At 36.1% G+C, this 22,768-nt stretch overlaps 2 protein-coding genes across 2 annotated transcripts; both read left to right on the forward strand.

Annotated features, from left to right (window-relative positions):
- The first annotated feature begins 5,260 nt into the window (after positions 1-5,260).
- Positions 5,261-12,571, forward strand: LOC128011235 (protein-glutamine gamma-glutamyltransferase K-like). The gene is made up of 14 exons (XM_052593418.1): positions 5,261-5,349; positions 6,883-6,962; positions 7,073-7,264; positions 7,846-8,094; positions 8,166-8,284; positions 8,882-8,989; positions 9,220-9,397; positions 9,487-9,625; positions 9,999-10,191; positions 10,280-10,433; positions 10,992-11,276; positions 11,692-11,852; positions 12,061-12,197; positions 12,337-12,571. Exons 2-14 carry the CDS (start codon positions 6,896-6,898, stop codon positions 12,479-12,481), a joined length of 2,127 nt encoding a protein of 708 aa, XP_052449378.1. The 5' UTR covers positions 5,261-5,349; positions 6,883-6,895; the 3' UTR covers positions 12,482-12,571.
- Positions 12,572-16,341: 3,770 nt separating this feature from the next.
- gpx7 (glutathione peroxidase 7) lies at positions 16,342-22,557 on the forward strand. The gene is made up of 3 exons (XM_052594663.1): positions 16,342-16,566; positions 20,921-21,182; positions 21,928-22,557. Exons 1-3 carry the CDS (start codon positions 16,432-16,434, stop codon positions 22,089-22,091), a joined length of 561 nt encoding a protein of 186 aa, XP_052450623.1. The 5' UTR covers positions 16,342-16,431; the 3' UTR covers positions 22,092-22,557.
- The last annotated feature ends 211 nt before the right edge of the window (positions 22,558-22,768 follow it).

Below are 22,768 nucleotides of genomic sequence, written 5' to 3' on the forward strand. Positions count from 1 at the left end.
GTGTTAATATGCATATTTAAAAACAGGTTTCTAAAATAAATACCTAAAAATGCTAAATTATTACTATCATAAAACATATTTTGTAGCTAAATAGTTTCAAATAATAACCCCTCTAAACAGAACAGAACAAAGCAGACATCATTAATGTACTTACTGATATTTAAGTGTAACAATATATAAAGATAATGCAGTCTGATTTATAAAGGAATATCAGAAAGCCAGGTCCTGACTGTGGCGAAAGGAGGAGTTGGGGATGGAGGAGGGCAGGGCTGTGCACAGACCTTTTGAGGGGCATGTGCTGAAACTGAAAAAGGGCACCCCCTCCCTTTTTTTATATCAACATTATTTATTAAGTTTTTTTGTCAGTATTATTTGTGGTGCTGTGTTTGCTCTTGTGTACTCACTCTTTTTTTAAATTGCATTTATAGAGAAAAAAAATACTTGACTTATACATAAACATACAAATTAGCTTATAAAACCAAACAGAAACCAAAATCTTTTTTTTATTGAACTTTATGCACTTTTTTTTATTAACTTTGCAAAGAAAAAAATTATATATATATTCTCTTTTTTAGCTATTCTGTTTGGTTTTATAAGCTAATTTGTATTATTTGGTTAACATGACTATGAATGACATTGAGAAGAGGCGAAGGTGAGCAATGAGTCAAGTATTTTTGACAAACTTTTTTGAAATATAATTTAAGTAATTATGTCCAACTCAATTTCTGATTATATTCACTACACTTTCCCTAAAATAAGCCAGCAATGAAAAAATAAATAAAAATGGTGTGAAAAGTACAGTTGCAGTGAAAAGCATTTCTGATGGATCGTGTGACACTGAAGAGTACTGAACTGGAGTAATGATGCTGAAAATTCAGCTTTGATCACAAAAATAAACTACATTTTAAAATATATTCAAATAGAAAACAGTTATTTAAAATTATATTACATTACTATGGTAAAACCATGTTTTACTACATTTTATACATGTGAGGACGAGTGGAGAGTATAACATGATTAGCCTGAATGTAAATAAATTAAGTGTATCAGCAATCATAAATCAAATAAGAAATTTCTCAGAAATATATGTTATCTAGGTGACGAGGATCAATCGTCGCTTTGTGTAAGTTCCAGTACGAAACAGCGCGGGATCGCACCTGTTACGATTTCCCGATGGTAAAAACAAATGATATGTTGTTGTATTACTTATCAATATATAGTTTTTGACCAGCGTATGTGCAAATGTTTTTTTTTTTTCTCGTCATTAAAACGGCGACAGCGCCTGCTACTGTATGCACAGGCTATTTAAGTGTTGGCTATGTATTGGCTATGACTATCTAGATGGCAAATGCTAGCCCTCTCTCTCAGGCGACGCCCACATGTCTCAGTGAGTCAGTCAGACATCCAATAAATAAAATATGAGCCTTTATAGACATAGTGTTTAGTAGTACTTATTCAAACAACAAGATATTTATTTACCCTTCGCAAAACTTTGTTCAGCTCAGCTGTTGTCTACTGTGCGACTGCTGTGGAACTTCAGTTGATTCAATGAATATAGAGGGGGCGGAGTTATCAGCTTACTGACAGCTTGAGGATCGAATAAGATTTACACAAGCTCGTTTTAAGAACTTTCATTTGCTAAATATTTGTAAAACAGACAGACAGACGTAAAGGGTGACCAATAGCATTGATACATTTTTAAAAAAAAAAACACCAAAAAAAGGGCACTTCGGAATGTAAGCGCAAAAAGGTCATGTGCTCTGCACAGGTTGAGCCCTACCTGTGCACGTCCCTGGAGGAGGGTAATTTGCCCCTGACTAAGCAAAAAAAGCTGCTGAATACTGAATAGAGTTTATATAGGAATGCCGGGATAGGTGTTGTATTACAGTAGGAAGATGTGATCAGCTGAGAGTCAGCTGATGCAAGCTTGACTCATGTGACCTACCAGAACCAACACTATACTCTTATTTTATTTTATGCAAATCAAAAAGTAAATATTCAGTTCAATTAAAGTTTATTTGTATAGCGCTTTTTATGATACAAATCATTGCAAAGCAACTTTACAGAAGATTAAATTCCTACAATATTTAGTAGTAGCTTATAAGTGGTCACTGTCAGTTTGTGTGCATATGACAGGAATTTTCAGAAAAATGAATACAAGACGTAGTCAATCAGATGATGAACACTATTAACAGCAATTATTATATGATGCACACTTGATCACACTTGTAGAAATATTTTTTAGTTCTGTACATAGTGCTGATTATTGTATTTGTTGATTTTCAACATAAAACTTGGTGAAATGATTTCACTGTGTGAATTAGTACTTTTTGAACATTTCCAGGACATTTTAATGATATCTTGATAATATTTATAAACGGGATCATTTTGGTAACTATAACCGTGATATGAATTTTTTTCATAAAAGAAAGGTTTAGAGACTTTTTTTTTTTTTGTTGAGATTTTTGTTTATATGACATTTAGCATTCAGAATGGAAACGCAAGTTAATTAAGTTATATTTGGCCATATTATCTTTTTAGTACTCAAACAATCCACAGAAAACATCTTTTAAAAACCACTGCTTTAATGTTGTTGGGTTTACATAATTAAAATTGTGCAATTATTATCTGATGAATTATTATCTCTTCATGATTTATTAGTATATCAGCTACCATAGCTAGGCTTTAAATAAAGACTTTCGATGACATGAAACTGTGGACAGAAGTCTGTCAGAACTGTGAATATGTGGTTGTTGTAGTTGGATGGAGAGGAGAGAGGGGTGTTGTTCTGTCCCCACCAAATTCAAAATCAAACCTACTCCTATTATTAAAAGTCTTTAATAATAACGTATTTTAAATTATGATTACAATAATACAGTGATTTTTTCATGCTTTAATGTTTAAGCATCTTAATTTTTAATGGATTGAAATCCATTTTTAATTGAATTTAAATATTTGTATTTATATATTTTTGAATTACAACACAGAAACGATATGCATGCATATACTGTAACACACACACAGACACACACACACACACACACACACACACACACACACACACACACACACACACACACACACACACACACACATATAAAGATAATTAGAACTTTTTATCTCACAATTCACAAGCTTTGATTGCCATTCACAATGTATATCTCTCAATTTAGAGTTAACATCTCACAATTCTATTTTTTTTCCTCTGGATGAATCAACTTTTCACAATTTTAGCAGTTCTACAGTTTTCCATTTTGATTTATTTCATTTTGAGGAAAAAGTCAGAACTGTTTAGATGATGTTTAGATCCTGACTTTATTTCTTGCAAAGGGTTTATAACACAGTTTACATCTTTCAGGTATCTCACAACTTTTTCTCACAATTCTGACTTTCTCACAATCTTTCAGTTTATATCTCAGAATTCTGAGATTGTATCCTGTAATTCTGACTTTTTAAGAATTCAGAATTTATAATAAAATTTCTCACAGCAAAAAAACATTTATATCTTGCAAATCTGACTTTTTTTTTTTTTTTGCAATTGCAAGTTTATATCTCATTATCTTACATATGACTATTTCTCACATCTCTCAGAACTGAATTTGAGACAAACTGGCAATTTTTACTTTTTTTTCTTTCACTTGCCAAATTTAGTGAGATAAAAATTGTGAGATAAAAACTCAGAATTATGAGAAATTAAGTCAGAATTGCGAGATATAAACTCACAGATATGTGAGAAATTATAAATAACTGCCATAAAATCACGAGATAGAAACTCAAAGTTGTTTTAGTTTTAGCAGTGCTCTGGATCGTTGGTCAAAACCAACTTTAAATGATAGTTTATGAATTTTTCAGATCATGCAGGTTGGAGTGTGTCAGTTTGATGATGGTCGGTGTGTAAAAACAAGAATATTCTTCATCTTCATGACATGTTTATGACTTCTGTTTCTTCATCAGTTAGGTCTGTGTTTAATTGAGTGTGTGTCTGTCCTGAATCACTGTTTGACATCTGCTGATTCTGCTCAGGTGTGTGTGTGTGTGACGTCTAGATGAAGTGTGTTTGCACATTCAGTCAAGTTTGACTTAATCATTTTATGTCCAGAGTTCGTTGTGGAAATGCTAATACGTGGGTGTGTGTCTTAATCAGACTCTCATATAATTATCATTACTCTATTAAACAAAAGGATGGCCATTCATCTTTTTAGGATATTAAAATAAGGTTTTCTTTTTAATCATATGATTAGTTTGACCTTAGACTCATATTTCAGACTGTAAAACAAATATTTTCCCTCTTTTCACCAGGTTTTGAGAAGAAGGTGAATGCAGATAGGTATTATTATTTTCATATGCAGCTGGTTCTGTCACACAGGCTGTTACTTGTAAAGCGGTCAGTCGTTTGGCCTGAAAGAGTTTGATAAACGTCTGTGTAATTGTTATGAATGAGACAGCATCACCCAGATCCAGCCACCCGTTCACACACACTCGGCTCTGATCATACCAGACTGATGACAATAATGACACAAAATACTGAGAGCACACACACCTCTTCTGTTTCTTCATACTAATCTCACTAATATTTCCACTTTTTTGGTGTTTTTGTGAAATATCAGGTTTTTCTTCTTCTGTGTCACCTTATGTAGGCTTTACAGAGGCATGATGAATTAATATTAATATATCTATATGTGTTCATGAGTGTGTGCATTTGTTATTTGGGTGTGAAGGTTCAAAAGGTTAGATATGCACAGTATAGATATATCTATGAACCATTTTGTACTGCAAAATTCAATTCAATTCAATTCAAGTTATTTGTATAGCGCTTTTTACGTAAAGCTACAGAAATAGCAATAATAATAATAACTAATAAAAACATAATTATTATTATTATTATTATTATTATTATAAGGCTTATACTCTTGTTAATTTATATAATTTATCATTATTGTTGTTGTTATTATTAGTATTATTGCCATTTCAGAATCCTTATAAATACTACTACTACCCATAATGTAATAATAATAATAATTCTGCATGATTAAAAACAACAACAACATCAAAAACAACAATAATAATATGCATTTTTTTAAAGGCTTATATTCTTGTTGAACAGATTGTTAATTGCTTTCAGGCAGCAGAAACATATTCATTGTCGTGGCTTTTGTATGAATTATTTTCTCTTTGTGATTCACAGATTTTGATCTGATTCTGATGCATGCATTCATGATTGTTTTTCAGCCTGTCACCTCCTCTGTAATGAAGGAGGAGTGTCAACACACACTTAAATAAGAGCCACGAGCGTTCATCAGAACACACACCAGACGTCTGTCACAGCTCCTGGACTCCAGCAACACACAGGTAACACACACTGCATTTATCAGCACTCTTTCTTCAGAAACATTACGCTTCAAAATGAATATACTGAAAATATATAGAGCACCATTACTGCATTATGGCAAGACAATACAGGAGAATATCTTAAATTAAGAATTGCAAAAATTATATTGCACTATATATGTTATGTTATTCTCATATTTTATGTTGAAGTACGCAAAATAAGGCGTTATGTAATTAAATAGGCACTAACTTGCATATATTTCCAGAAAATTAATCTGAACATTGGATAAAGCCAGGTTAAAAATTTAAATTTTTCTATGAACAGTTAATATTTTTTTTTTTTAGGAATAATATGCTGTTTAAATCCAGGTGAATGATATATGAACATAACCTTCTATAAAAACCTTCAGAATCTAGCTGAGAACAAATCTGTAGATTTTCAGTGTTCAGTCACCTGAAGCCTTGCCAACATTATTTATAACAGACTTTATATAAAACTGATTAGTTAAACTACAAAACTTTGATCCATATATTATAACATATGCATTTATACTTAGATTTGCTTAACTTTGAGACCCATTTATTGATTATTTAAAAATTCAAGTTATTATACATTTTTAAAAATAAAGGTTCTTCACTGGCATCGATGGTTTGATGAAGAACCTTTAACATCCGTCAAATCTTTCCATTCCATAAAACCTTCTTATTAGTGGAAACTGTTCAAATCTTCTTTGCACTAGAAGATGAAGAGTTCTTTTAAGAACTGTTCTCAGAAATGTTCTTTTCTGAACCCAAATTGGTTCTTCTGTGACATCAGTGTGAAAACCCCTATTTGTGTCAAACTCTTTTTTTTTTTTTTTTTGCATGATCCGTTTAAACACCACGTCCAGTCTGAGCGCAGGCTGATGTGTCTGCACGGGTTTACACGTGATGATGTGTCCGGTTCAGCAGCTGGATGATGTCATGCACTTTAATCCAGCTGCTCCATAGATTCTTATTCAGCTGTGAGTCTAAGAGAAATATGATAATGACTCGCCGTTCGGTTTGGGAGGAGAAGCAAGAAACTCTTGATAATGATTTTATAATTGTACTGATTTAAATGTTCACTGTAAGACAAAGAGTTTGTCATTAATCTCTGTATGAATTTATACATGAGAGGATCATGAGGTCAGGTTATTGGTCAGCAGGATTTGACGTGACATTTCGATGAGGAGACATAAAAAGATACATGATTGTGTTTTAGTATTTGAACACCAGCGGTGGAATGATTCTGCAGATTCTTTACTATGATGATCTTCACAGCATTTAGTGCTGAAGGTGCATTCTGGGAAGACTTCCTTCTCTGTCTGGCTCGACTAAATTATTATTATATATTTTATTGAATACTTGATTTAAAAAAAAAAAAAACATTTAGTTTCATTTATTAGAAATGTATTTGTTACAATTTTGATATTTATTTATTTATTACATTTATTTTATTTAATATTATATATATATATATTTATTGGCTGATTGAAAAAGCATTTAACACATTTAGTTTTTTCTTTCTTTCAGTCTGCTCGTAGAAATGTCTCGATTTAACCGCAGCACTACTGGAGTCCCCAGTGCCAGTGTTTCTGCAGCTGCGACTCCAGGTGAGGAAGAAGAGGAAGAGGAAGAGGAGGAGGGAGACTGCATGAAAAAGAGTCCAAACTGAGATTTGATGCTTTCAGGGAGATGTAAACGTTTCCTCTCTCATTCACAGACACACTTCTGACGGTTCTCTCCGTCGACTTCCTGAAATCCAAGGATGGGCCGAACCGCCGCGAGCATCACACAGACGCTTACTTCAGCGACAAGCTGATCGTCCGCAGAGGACAGACCTTCCAGATGTGGATCGAGTTCTCCAGACCCTTCAACCCCAGATCTGACAATCTGCAGCTGCAGCTGAAGTTAGGTGAGTGAGCTGGCACACAACCTGTTTGACAACAGTCATTATATTCCCATTTCACATCACCAGGTGCTCAGAAATGACTCATGTTACCTTTTAAACCTTAATTTGACACATACTAAGAAGTCAGACATCTCAACAACATAACAGACTTAATTCCTGTTTGTTTCTAACTGAGTTTTGTTGGATATCTTGTGAAAACTCATAAAACACAGACATGCAGTGGCTACAGAAACATGTTTTTCATTCAGTGTTTTTTATCCAGAGTCTGATACGTTAGCATTGACTGACAAACCAGTGTGTGACAAAGAGAGAAAGACGCCCAGACATTCTGATGGTTATTTGGAGGAGAAGCCCTGACAGATGAATCTATTGATTGGTGATGGATGTGGGTCATGAAGTGCTTGGGTTTGGAGCAGGAATAGTGATTGTGTGACCTCATCCGTCTAATCCAGCTGCTCCTTGAGTCTTATTTCTTAATGGATCTCCAGCCGAGTCACAGACAGATGATTCAGTTAAAGCTAAATCATTAAGAAGTTGTTCGTCTGACTGAATGTTTCCACGTCTTGGTTGTGTTTTCCACACAGAGCCCATCTTCAGCAGCAGCACTGGGATTCTCATCTCTGTCCCGTTAGTGGACGTCCTGGAAGACGGCCGCTGGGAGATGAAGATTGTGGAGCAGAAAGACAAGCGTGTGCGGCTGGCGGTCAACACTCTTCCGGCCGCCTCCATCGGCTGCTACAAGGTGACCGTGGAGTCTTTCTCACCCAAGGGCAAGCTGCTGTTCCCCTGCACCCCCAACGACGTCTACCTGCTCTTCAACCCCTGGTGTGAAGGTACACGCTCAATCAAGAACAATCACATTAGCATGAATGAAGTGACACAACATCCACGTGTCTGTCCTCAGATGATGCCGTGTATCTGGATAATGAAGCAGAGAGGAAAGAGTACGTCCTGAACAGCATGGGCAGAATTTACTACGGAACTGAGCAGCAGATTGGAACCAGAACATGGAACTTTGCCCAGGTGTGGAAACACAGCCACTCTTATTATTATTATAGTTTGAATTTTGAATAATAATAATAATTATTATTATTATTATTGTTATGCTATTCTTTTACCAGTTTGAACAGATCTGTTATTTTCTATAATTGTATTATTGTTGTTGTTTCAATGGTTACTATTGTTTTTAAATGTATTCATTTAAAACATATTCTATTTGAACATATTCTATTATTATCTATATATTTATATGATTATTATTATAACTATTACTATTATTATTATTAATTTGTATCATCATCATCATTGTCGTCGTCATCATTGCCATGCAATTGTTTTTTTTTTCATATTTTTTATTGTCTATAAATCTAATAATTATAATAATAATAAATTATAACATAATGGAAATAAACAAATAATAATAGTAACAACTATAAAAATAAACAACAACAATAATATTACATTTTTGTATTTTTATTAACGTTATTACTAATATTATTGTGTATTATGTAATTGTTTATCAGTTTCGATCAAATTCTGGTATTATCTATGATTCTATTATTATTTCCAGTTGATGGATTCATGATTCTGATTTGGATTATTTTGCATTTGTTTGATCAGTTTGAACAGGAGATCCTGGAAGCATGTCTGTTCATTCTGGAGAGAGGTCAGGTGGCTATGACCGAATGGAGAGATCCAGTGATTGTGTCCAGAATGATATCTGCTCTGGTGAGTCACGATCACATGGATTCATAAGAAATCATGATTATGATTTGAGAAGGTGAAATACAGTAGCCAGCATCTGGCAGTTTTAGGTTCTTATGAACCTTCTGTGTTCATACACAGGACACAAAACAACACGCAGCCTGTGTCTCCCGTGAGGAACAGAAAAGTGTGATGCACGGTTAAAGAGCTGAAAGCAGCTGTTTTTCATTAGCTTCTCTGCTCTTCTGTGACAGGTGAACTCCAACGATGACTACGGTGTTCTGATGGGTAGCTGGAAGGACAGCTATGAGGGCGGGACGTCCCCCACGGCCTGGAGCGGCAGCGGGGACATCCTGAGACAGTATTACAAAAGCTCAGGGAAACCTGTCAGATACGCTCAGTGCTGGGTCTATGCAGGGGTCACCAATTCTGGTACGCTTGGATTCATTGCTCTTTCTATCACTCTATTAAAAATATATTTGTATCATGTTTTTAGGAATAAAATGTTGTGTCTATCTCAGTGTTGAGATGTCTTGGTATTCCCACCCGCTGTGTGACCAACTTCAACTCGGCTCACGACACGGACCTTTCCTTGACCACAGACATTTATATTGATGACAAGCTGGAAATAATCAAAGACAAGACCAGCGACTCTGTCTGGTATGATACTTTTGTTTGAGAGACGATAACTTTATACATTTTATGTTTTCATTCACTTAGAGCTGTGTTACACACTGCAATAAAGAAAACAATCAAATCCATATTAGGGGCATCTTAATAATTTTCACAAAACAAAATTACACAAATCAGCAAAAAAAAAAAAAAAAAAAAAACTTGCCCTGCAAACTGCCCTTATAATATTTAGATGATTGATTTTATTTTATTTTATTTTTAAGGTAAAGTGCCTCATTTCACTATTTGTTTAAAACAATCAAACAGACAAAAAGTTTGAGGTCTTGTTTTAGGGCTATTCTGCTTTATTTGTGTAAATTGCAGACCAACAACAACAACAGTTGATATAACTCTCCTGTAGGAACTTCCACGTGTGGAACGAGTCCTGGATGACCCGTCCGGACCTCCCGGCTGGTTACGGCGGGTGGCAGGTGGTGGACGCGACCCCTCAGGAGCCCAGCCAGGGTTCGTACCGCTGCGGTCCCACTTCTGTTTTCGCCGTCCGCAACGGACACGTCGAGCTGAAATTTGACACTCCGTTTGTCTTTGCTGAAGTGAGTGCTTTCATATGAAGCTCTTCTCACCATCATTTGTGTCTGAACGTCTTCTGAAAGACTGAAACGGCTTCACTGTGTGTCTCAGGTGAACAGTGACAGGATCTACTGGCAGAAGAAACCTGATGGAAGCTTCAGTCAGGTTAATGTGGAGAAGAACTCCATCGGTCAGAGCATCAGCACTAAAGCTGTGGGATCTGATGCTCGTGTGGACATCACACACCTCTACAAATACCCAGAAGGTAACAAAACCAATGCATCTGGTCCAAAACCTAGAGCTGCTTTCCTAGAAACAATTTAACATGCTTCCAATGGGGATTGTTTCTTACTTTCATGCATATTCAATAATAATGAACAAAAATTTTAGTTAAAGTAATTTAAGTATTTCAAGTTTAAATATATTAATTAAATGTTACATTTGCAACTAGCTGAAATAAAATAAGTTTTATTTATATTTTCAGTTAACATTTATTTTATTTGAAGTAACATCATATTTTTATTGTTCGTTTTATTTAAGGATAATATCACGGATGCAAGCAATGCAGCTCAAAATGATTTACAATAAAAAAAGCCATTACACAAGCACGCATAAAAACAAATAATATACAAGAAGATGAAAGATGATACCCACTTTATAATAGTTACAAAAAGGTGTACTCAAAATGAGAAAACATTGGAAGCAGCAGTTAATGTTGATAACTTGGATCCGACTGTAAGCAGCACACTTTATATTGATGGTTTTGGAGGGAATATTTCAGGAGAACTCAGTCTCCTCTTTACTGTCTGATCACGTCCGTCAGGTTCAGCGGAGGAGCGCATTGCTGTGGAAAGGGCCAGTCGCTTCGGCTCCAAACCCACTTTGTATCCGTCTCCCACCAGCAATGACGTGAGCGTTGAGTTTGTCATGGACGGGGAAGGACCTCGTATCGGTGGAGATGCCAAACTCTCCATCATCCTGAAGAACAGGAGCTCAAGTCAGCGCACGGCCAGTCTGCTGTGTGAGGTGATGGTCATGTACTACACCGGCGTGCTGAAATCCACTGTGAAGAAGGATCGGATCCCTCTCAACCTCAGACCACAAGAGAGTGAGTTTTACAGTCCCACCAGAGACGTTCTTCTGCTTATTGTGCCCCAAACTGATTTGAACTGTTTAGGGTTTAAATAAGAAAAGGAGTTAAGCTGATAAGCTGTTGTGCATCTAAAAGTGGAAATAATTTTAAATGGATAATTCTATATATGAACAACAATCTGATCAACTTTATGTATTATGGATGGATCTCAGTTAGATAATGTTGCATCTGTTTCCTTAAATGTAGTGTTTTTTAGAGGGAAAACACACAAATCAACACAAAGTTCTCAAGCTGGTGCACAGGTTTGAGGGGTTAATTGAATTTGCATTCATGTTTAAGATTATGAAAAGTCAGCAAAATGACTGTACAAAATGACCATGAAATATTCTATTATAATCATTAATGCCATGTTTCTTTTCTCTCCGTTCAGCCAAGGTTATTCCTTGGACTCTGCAGTATGTGGAGTACATGAACCATCTGGTGGACCAGGGCGCTCTGAATCTGGCGGTCACCGGACGGGTCAACGAGACACAACAGATTCTGGCCACACAGTTCAACTTCAGGCTGCGCACACCAGACCTCATCATCACTGTACGTCGAGGAGCCACTAGTCTTTATCTGGGACCTTTAACAAGCACAACACTTTCTTATATCTTTCTTACCTTCAAATCTGTTGATGTTCAACCTGGTTCAATGCATCTAAAAGCACCATATTTAAATCACAAATGAGATTTGAGAATGAAAGTGTCCTTAATTTAAAAAAAATCTCCCTCCATTGATTGTGTTTTGACTGTTTCAGCCTCTAGGGGACGCTGTGGTGGGTAAAGAGCTGACAGTCAAGATCACGTTCCAGAACCCTCTGTCACAAGTGTTGAGGAACGTTCTGTTCCGTATAGAGGGATTGGGAATGCAGAGCGTCAGGAAGGTCGCGTATGGGTAAGACTTTCAGTGTTTAAGAGCATGCACTTCATGCAGATTTGCTTCGTGTGTGTGAGCTGTACATTAAATATGATGAACTGTATTTAAAGAGTGAAAAGCTTCCAGACAGTTTCTAATCTACATGTGTGTTTCTCAGTGATGTGGATAAGCTTGCGACGGTTACACTGACAGAGAAGTTTGTCCCCACTGTCGCCGGCTCTCAGAAGCTCCTGGCATCGATGGACTGCCGTCTGCTCACTCAAGTGCACGGAGTCGCTGATATTGTGGTCAAACCAAAGTAAAAAAGCTTTCTTTTAAGTCATTGTAATTCCTGCTAAAGCTCTCAGTTGTCTCCAGGGTATAAGAATATTTACTAAATGCAATGGTAATTTAGAGTTTAAAATAATCATGAAACTAATGTAAATTAACAATAAAGATCTTTCATGCTTTATTCATATCCTGTCTGTCTGGGTTTGTTTGTGTGTGAGTTGGTTTCAAATATCTAGCTAATAATAGCTAACTGAGACTTGTTATAGCACCTATATATCTTTGGGTATTTTTATTTTTATTTTTTTTTCTTCCAATGTACTCATCTGTAAGTCGCTTTGGATAAAAGCGTCTGCTAAAAGACTATATGTAAATATCTACAGTGTATCTCAGAAACTGCTTGCTGTACCATTATTTAGTCTTGTGAGGTCAGTGTCTAAATGTTCAATTTATGTTTGGTCTTATTTTTCAACTATTTTTTAGTTCTTATTTATCTCTTTATTTTAGACTTCCGAAGTTTGTTGCATGAATCTTTCAATTTGACTGATTCTAAAAGCTCCATTTCACCCATACGTGCTTTTTAGAATAATTTCAAGCGATGTTGAAGTGAAAATAAATGTCTCTTTTAAATCTGTTTTTTTTTTGGTAATAATGAACATAAGTCTTCTTTTACTCTTTTACTTTTACATTAAAACCCTAAAGAATCATGTCAACTCACAGCATCCGATGACCCCTTTAAAACCTTTGTTATCCATATTTAATAAAATAGAATAATATGTTAAACTTTACAATGCACTGTATACATTAGTATAAAAAAGCTAACTAATGATGTTAATGTTTTGAGAAAAAAAACTACTAATAATAATTAGAACTGTCAAATGTACACTGGATCTTGGGGGAAAATTTGTCATTAAAAAAAAAAATGTACACTCACCTAAAGGATTATTATTAGGAACACCATACTAATACTGTGTTTGACCCCCTTTCGCCTTCAGAAGCTCCCGTTTCACCACATCCCAAAGATGCTCTATTGGGTTGAGATCTGGTGACTGTGGGGGCCATTTTAGTACAGTGAACTCATTGTCATGTTCAAGAAACCGATTTGAAATGATTCTAGCTTTGTGACATGGTGCATTATCCTGCTGGAAGTAGCCATCAGAGGATGGGTACATGGTGATCATAAAGGGATGGACATGGTCAGAAACAATGCTCAGGTGGCCGTGGCATTTAATCGATGCCCAATTGCCACTGAGGGGCCTAAAGGGTGCCAAGAAAACATCCCCCCATTACACCACCACCAGCAGCAGCCTGCACAGTGGTAACAAGGCATGATGGATCCATGTTCTCATTCTGTTTAAACCAAATTCTGACTCTACCATCTGAATGTCTCAACAGAAATCATCAGAGACTCATTAGACCAGGCAACATTTTTCCAGTCTTCAACTGTCCGAGTTTGGTGAGCTCGTGCAAATTATAGCCTCTTTTTCCTATTTGTAGTGGAGATGAGTGGTACCTGGTGGGGTCTTCTGCTGTTGTAGCCCATCTACCTCAAGGTTGTGCGTGTTGTGGCTTCACAAATGCTTTGCTGCATAGCTCAGTTGTAACGAGTGGTTATTTCAGTCAAAGTTTCTCTTCTATCAGCTTGAATCAGTCGGCCCATTCTCCTCTGACCTCTAGCATCAACAAGGCATTTTCGCCCACAGGACTGTCACATACTGGATGTTTTTCTCTTTTCCCACCATTCTTTGTAAACCCTAGAAATGGTTGTGCGTGAAAATCCCAGTAAAGGCAGGGCATACACTCTGTGATTTCTGTGCAATTTTGGCAAGGTACCAACTCACACTGTACGAGTAGATCGCATGCGATTTAAAGCCAAAGATCACGATTTTTATGCACTCACTGTACGGTCCGATCGTCGAGTTGCGATTTGACTGCTCACACTATACGTGAGGAATCAACCGAATCAACACGTAGGATCCCTCAGAACCCGGATGTTTGTGGCGGTTTCTGAATAAACATGCTTTCCTGGGATAAACGCACTGCTTTGGTGATAAGCGCAATTCTGTGTGCTGAAACGTCCCAAAAAAAAAAAAAAGGCGTCTGCGTATCTAGACGCACAGGTGGATCGGAAGACGTGGCCAAGATGGTCTATTCATTTTGCAACGCGAACTGGAGGCAAGCAGGCGTTTTCTTCCCTCTTTTATTATTTTTTTTCTTTGCCATAACTCCACAAGTTATACCTCCATCACTTCAGTCAACACTACACGCCGTGATGCCAAGGTTTAGTTTATGGTTTTGCAAATGTGCAGTGAGGAAAACGCAGAAAATTGGTTCATAGCTCTGCTTCAATAGTGCGATAACTCACGAGAGGCGACCAAAATTTCGGACATGTTAGAAATTCATTCAAACAACCGATTGCCGGTCGGGAGAGGTTAATCTGCATCATAAAAGCTCTGCGTCATAAAAATTTTTTCCTTTCACAGCTTAAGTATGTAAACTATCAACAATGGACAACATAACACAGAACATTTTAAAATAAATTAATGAAAGCAATCTGAATTATTCAGAATCAATTTCTTTATGCTCAACTAAAGTGAAATAATGAGCATATTTCCACTTTGAGAAACTCGTGTTGCTCTCGCCTTGACTCGCCATGACTGCCGCACACACTTGAATAAACGGAAACATGCCCACGGTGCGTCTTGGTGTTTACAGTGGTTGGCTTCAACCAATCCTAATGCGTCACTGCTGCAAACAGGTTAGGCTGCACTTCAGTCAAAATTAATTAATTTTAAAAAAAGTAACAGACAATGCACCATATGGTAACGGTAACAGAGTTAACTTATTTTTACATAATTAAACATTTTTTTTTTTTTTTTTTATCTATGAAATTACACTAAAACGTGCAAGCATGTTTTCAGAGGGTTTTTTTTTTTTTCATTCTGCAAAAAGGTGAAAGGTACACAACGCAACAGCTGCATTTAATTTCTGTTTTATAGGCTAATAGATAGTGTACAGAATAAAACTAAACATATGCACACAACCTTTTAGCTAACAAAACTGGAGGTTTCGATTTTTTCTTGACTGATACACATATTCACACACCTAAATTTCTCAATGACTCAAATGATTCGCGAACCAGCTCCGAACTCCGAACTGACTCAAATGATCGGCGAAGCCACTCCAAACTCCCAAATTGACTCAAATGATTCGCGATCCCCAAACTGACTCAAATGATTCGCGAACCCGCTCCGAATTACCGAACTGATTCAAACGATTCGCGAACTCGCTCCGATCTCCTGAACTGATTCAAATGATTGGCGATCCCAAAACTGACTCAAATGATTCGCGAACCCGCTCCGAAAACCCGAACTGACTCAAATGATTCGCGATCCCGCTCCGAACTCCCGAACTGATTCAAATGATCCGCGATCCCCAAACTGACTCAAATGATTCGCGAACCCGCTCCGAAATCTCGAACTGACTCAAATGATTCGCGAATCTTATGGGGGTCTTTAAGGACTTAAGGAAGGTCCTGACCCCCCAGACCCCCCACATTTCGAACCCTATATACACACACAATACAAACACAATAAATCTAAGAGCTTTATTACCCCTGTTTTAATAAAATAAAATAATATGTTTACAATGCACTCATTAGTACAAAAAAAGCAAACTAATGATGTTGATATTTTGAAAAATAAATAATAATTATTATTCAAACTCTAAAGTTTTAAATATGCTTCTAATTAAAATTAAACTGGATGAAAACAACCACAACAACAACGACAACAAAACTCATAATTCTGACAAGTTTTGCCAAATATCTTATAACGGAAAGCGGAAGCTTGTGATTGGTTGTTTGGGCCACGTGTCCCTAAAGTTCAGCTCATTCCGCTCTAGGTGTTTAGGTTTGTTTTCCCCCGTATCGGACCGTCCCGTTCACTCATCCGTCTGCTCTACACCAGAGGAATCTCACAGCATTATGGGGACGATTCTGAGAGCGCTTACTTTACTGACTCTATCATGTCTGGCCGAGGCCAAACAGAAAGACTTTTACTCGTTTAAGGTGGTGAATAGCAGAGGGAGGTTAGTTTCTCTGGAGAAATACAGAGGATCGGTGAGTCTCCAGAAATCAGCTCTGATGCTTCTGCAGACGTAAGATGCAACTAACATGCATGTAAGAAAAACCTAATACTAATGTTGCATCACCGTGGTCTTTTCTTATGCATGCTTTAATGGTGTTGTAAGATTCCCCCACTTCTAGCATCCCCCGTAATAAACTACTAACCAGGAGACTCATTCATTCTGTGTCTACGTGGCAGCCTGTCTCAGCTCCTGCTGTGGATTTCAACGGTATGATCAGCTATTTATCACTGTAACGGAACACTTCAGTATAGCTTTGATTAATATTAACATACATTGTTGGATTGTTCTAAGACAAGTATTGCACTCGATTCGAACTGATTTTGAATGTACGTGAACTGCTGATCAGTCCAGCATTGTTTTTTTTTTTTTGTAAACTTTACAAACATTCTAAGTTATAGTTTTACATTAAACGTTAGCATACATTATATTATACGTTAAATTATAGCGTTATGGAAGGGCTCGCGTCGTACAGTAGGCTACTTAACCTTTTTTTTAACTGTAAAAATAATTAATATTTGGTAGTGTGGTTGCACAACTCATTTTGAGTCACTAGGTGTCGATGTTGAATAACTTTAAAATGCTGTTCTTAAATTCTTGAAATCTTTAAACAATCAACAGCCGTATTATATTATATTATATTATATTATATTATATTATATTATGTTATGTTATGTTATGTTATGTTATATTATATTATATTATATTATATTTAATAAAGAAGTATTTAATAAAATGAACTCACCCCAGTCAATCCAAGATGTAGATGAGTTCGATTCTTCATTAAATTTGGAGAAATGTAGCATTGCATCACTTGCTCAGCGATGGATCCTCTGCAGTGAATGGGTGCCGTCAGAATGAGTCCAAACAGATGATAAAAGCATCACAGTAATCCAGAAGTAATCCACACCACTTCAGTCCATCAGTTAACATCTTGTGAAGTCAAAAGCTGCATGTTTGTAAGATACAATCTTCTGTTGTCCTCTCACATCAAAATCCACCAACATATTTGTTTGGAACTGTATTGAACCGTTTTGCTGGTAAACTCTCCTTGATCTTGAATCTACTACTAATTACTATGACTGCCCTTACTACCACAACTGCACCACTCCTCCTCCTCCTACTGTGTTTTTATATAAATAAATAATTCTCTCTATTACTCTGTAGTACTCTCTAGTAGTTCATTACATGCAATCAGTCATCCTTTTAAGTGCAGACGTAGTAAGCCACTAAATGTAATGTCTTCTTTAATACTAACCAATGAATACAATGATGAAGTGTTTTTTTCTTCTTCTTAACACAGCAGGTTTAATGGAGATGACGTGTTTTTAATTCTGTATCAGAAGAGCTGGTATTATAATTTGAGGGGTGATCAGCACAGCAATCCTGTGTAATTTACATTTATGGAAAAAAATCTAATTTACACAAGGACACATGTACATTTGATTATCATTAAGAAGACTTAAAGGAAGCAGAAAGGTAAAACAGAGACCCAAGGACAAGTGTGAGACAGAGTCCCATTATTGACGTCACGGTGTCCCTTGACTCACCAGTGATTCAGAGCTGCTGCAGATTGGCTCTAATGGCTTCATTTGGCTTTCAGAGCATAATTGGTGTTCACGGTCACATATAGTCAAAAAGCTTCATACAGTTTAACAAGCAGAGACCCTGTATGATTATGATCATAACCCTAAATCTGATCTAGGGATAACTAGAATGAAAGGAAACAGGAAGTACATCAGAGGGCTGCTGAACATCTGTTTAAGCTCTTGTTTATTATATAATTTTGTATTATTGCTATATACGTGAACTCTAAAATAAAAGAACATAGTAGTTTGTATGGCATAAATGTATGGTCATAGTATGGCATAAATATATATATATATATATCCATCCATCCATCTTTTATTTTTTATTATTTAACAGGGACATTGCTCATTAATCAACAGTAAAATACTGTAAATAAGCCAATATTAGCCCCAATTTTCATCTGTTGCCAGATTTTAAAAAACAGTAAATTATCACATAAATATACAATTACATCTGCTATTACATACAGTGGGGGAAGTCATGGCCTAATGGTTAGAGGGTTGGACTCCCAATTGAAGGGTTGTGGGTTCTAGTCTCAGCCGGACGGAATTGTAGCTGGGGGTAGTGCATGAACAGTTCTCTCTCCACCTTCAATACCACGACTTAGGTGCCCTTGAGCAAGGCATCGAACCCCCAACTGCTCCCCGGGCGCCGCAGCATAAGAAATGGCTGCCCACTGCTCTGGGTGTGCGCTCACAGTGTGTGTGTGTGTGTGTGTGTGTGTGTTCACTGCTCTGTGTGTGTGCATTTCGGATGGGTTAAATGCAGAGCACAAATTCTGAGTATGGGTCACCATACTTGGCTGAATGTCACTTCACTTTAGCACTAAGGGTAATAATGTCAGTATCATAAAGAGAGAGAAAAAAAGGAATTTAAACATGATTACAAATATGACTTCCTTTGAACAATTTCTTTAATTTATATTTAAATATTGAATTATTTGTAGAGTATTCCAATAATTAATGGCTCTAACTGAAAAGACTGACCGTACAAATGTTGTACGCCTAAACTGTACAGCACATTCTCCTCTACTAGTTGCTCTTGTTCTGCATTATAAACTGGCATAGTGGGGGAGGTGCATAACCATTTAAAGATTCAGCTGATATTAAAACTGTTCTGCTTGCTTGTGACCAACTAGTAAAACGATATGTAATATTAGAAAAAAATCATAGAGTGCATAAAAGGTTTTGCTGCTTCTACTGTAAAGCATGGTCTTATATGCCTGAAGTTAGCCAAATTGAATTTAATAATTGTGGCTGCCTTTTTGGAATGCTTTTCAAATGTCAATTAGGAATCTAAAATTACTTTTAATTATTTAGAATCTGAAACAACCTTGAGCTTTTCTCCTTTAACAAATACATCAGGGTGAGGAGTCACTGTTGGGTTTAGTGAGAAATACATACACATACAAACGGTTTTGCTTACATTCACACTAGCAGCAAGTCATTAATATACAAACTAAACAAGATAATTGATCCCTGAGGAACTCCAATATTACAATTTCGGTACATTGATTGACTGTTACCAAGACACACACTCTGCTTCCTATTTGCTAAATAATAAGTCATCCATTTAATAGTTTCAACAGAAACATTTAAAAGTGTGAGCTTTGAAAGAAGTACCTCATGGTTCACAGTGTTGAATGCCTTCTTAAGATCCAAAAACACTGCTCCTACTACACCACCAAGTTTAGATAGCAATGAGCAGTTTCATTGAAATGCTTAGAGCCAAATCCAAATTGCATTGAATATAAAGTGGTATGTCCCTCATTTAAGTGAGAAATCTGCTGTTTTGCTATCCATTTCTCAGCCACTTTGGCAACTGTAGGCAATATACAAATATTGCTACTAGTGTAATTGCATCATATAATAATTACTGTTAATAATGTTCATCGTCTGGTTGACAACGTCTTGTATTAATTTTTCTGAAAAATCCTGTCATATGCACACAAACTGACAGTTACCACTTATAATAAGCTACTACTAAACATTGTAGAAACATATTTTTCTGTAAAGTTGTTTCTTAATGATTTGTATTGTAAAAAGCACTTTACAAATAAACTTGAATTGAATTGAATATACTAATCAGTCTAGAGTTTACTACATTTGTTTGGTCACCACCCTTAAAAATTGGCATCACTATGGCTGACTTCCAAGCATCTGGGTAAATGCCTTGCATAATTGAGAGGTTAATTAAATGAGTAATAGGAGAGGCTAAAATATCCTTATGTCTTTAAAAATGCCGTATCTAATCCTTATGCATCCTTCGCTTTTGAGGCTCTAATAACTTATAATATTTATTTCAGATATTTCACATTTTACACGCATATTGCACACAATATCTTTAGATGAAAAGCTTTTAGACAGTTCCAAAGAAAAATTAAATTAATTTTATATATATATATATATATATATATATATATATATATATATATATATATATATATATATATATATATATATATATGTATATATGTATATTATATATATATATATATATATATATATATATTTACTAACCTTTCCTGATCCTGAATTGAAAATTCTATTTATTTTAAGTTCTATTTCACTTTGTTTGTGGTCACCATTTCTTCCAATCAATTAAGATTTTTCCAAATCATCTTCCCATCACCCCTCAACATCATCAGTTATTCTAATAATCTATCTATCCATCCATCCATCCATCCATCGTCATATATAGTGTATGATGTTCTTGATGTTACTGTGCTGTGTTTGTAGGTATCACTGGTAGTGAATGTGGCCAGCGAGTGCGGTTACACTGACGAGCATTACAAAGACCTTCAGCAGCTGCAAAAAGACTTTGGTCCATTTCATTTTAATGTTCTGGCCTTCCCCTGCAACCAGTTTGGCCAGCAGGAGCCCGGCAGCGATAAAGAGATCGACAGCTTCGTACGCCGGGTCTACGGGGTTTCCTTTCCCATCTTCAGCAAGATCGCTGTGGTTGGAATAGGGGCCAATAATGCTTACAAATACCTCGTGGGTGAGTGGAATAAGCTTGTTCGTGAGATCCCAGCTAACAAAAATAATATGTCCTTTTTATGAAGGCCCTGTTTACACTAGTGAATTTTTGTTTTAAAACGCTTAACTTTTTGCTACTGTTAGGCCTATTGTTTACACTACTCTGGCTTTCCAACACTTGAAAACTGAGACTTTTGAAAATGCTACAGTTTTTCCTTCTTCCGTTTAAAAAAAAAATTAATGTCCACATGACAACGCAAAAGCATGCTATGAAGCACTGTCAAGAGCATGCCAAGCCAACAGATGGCGATATAATCTCAACCGTAAAGCCATGTTGGCCAATCAGAAGACTGAAATTTTTTTTTTTTTTTTTTTTTTTTTTTTTTATGATGTTTGGAGAATGTTATTAAAGACCAGATTAAACGAACATTCTATTAACAAAAACCTGAAGAACATTAATTCATAACTTTGACAGAACCTTGCCAGGACGTTTCCTGTTTGCTAGGGTTTACAGTGGTATCAAAAACTATTTAAACATTTAAATCACGCTTCAAAATGTCTGAATGTCATTGCATTAGATACAAAATATCAAATCAAGTGTTTCCACTCAAGTATCCACAAATGGTTCATCTGCAATATCTCGTCCTTTTGTGATGTAAAAACAAAGTGCTTGACGAGGCATTTCATTTCCACACAAGGTCACAGTCTAGTGGCTAATTAACTTGACATGTTGCCGTCTCATCTATCACACTCTCTTCTAATTTCAGAGGCGTCTAAGAAAGAGCCGACCTGGAACTTCTGGAAGTACCTCATCGACACTGATGGCAAAGTTGTAGACGCGTGGGGTCCTGACGTCTCCGTCAAAGAAATTCGCCCACGGATAGCGGATATGGTTCGGAAGCTGATCATTAAGAGGAAAGAGGAGCTTTAGTCCTTTGAATCATCTTCAGCTCTGAAAACTGTAGACACTCAGACCTCAGAAACAGATCTCTTTGAAGAAACACATGCTAATTTAGGCCTATTCAAAGCACGAAGTGTGGGATTACACCAGCGCAACCCACTCTAAATGATCATATAGTCTCTCATCCGCTTCTTCAACTTCGTTACATAAGTTTGTTTTCTTTCCACGTTTGTAAAGAGAAGCACTGAGAACTTGAGTAATAAAAGACCACTTTTATTAATATACACCATAATAAACACTTCATGCTTAATAACATAGCATATGCCATATGATATAGAGCTACACAAAATAATGCAACATGAGCAATGTGAACTGGTTCTGGAGTTGAAATGTTTTTATACTCCTGCTATCATTTTTGTTTCTGTGATCTGTCTAAAATCTGCTTTGACCTTCTCATGTTTTAGTTTGGTGGCTCCATTAAAAGGTTTTTCCCAAATATTTTTGTTTGTTTGTTTATTCAATGAAAACTTAATAAAAAAAAAAAGAAATTCTGAAAAAAAACATGAGTGGTGGTGATCATGTTTGAGCACATTGGTGTGTTGTAAAACTAATTATCATATAAAAAAGTTTATATATAAAAAAATCATAATAAAATTTGAATTTTTCTGAAGAATATATGAGTGGTGCTTACACATGTAAAAAATGTA

Source organism: Carassius gibelio, chromosome B23, assembly GCF_023724105.1.
Source record: "Carassius gibelio isolate Cgi1373 ecotype wild population from Czech Republic chromosome B23, carGib1.2-hapl.c, whole genome shotgun sequence".
Lineage (NCBI taxonomy): Eukaryota > Metazoa > Chordata > Actinopteri > Cypriniformes > Cyprinidae > Carassius > Carassius gibelio.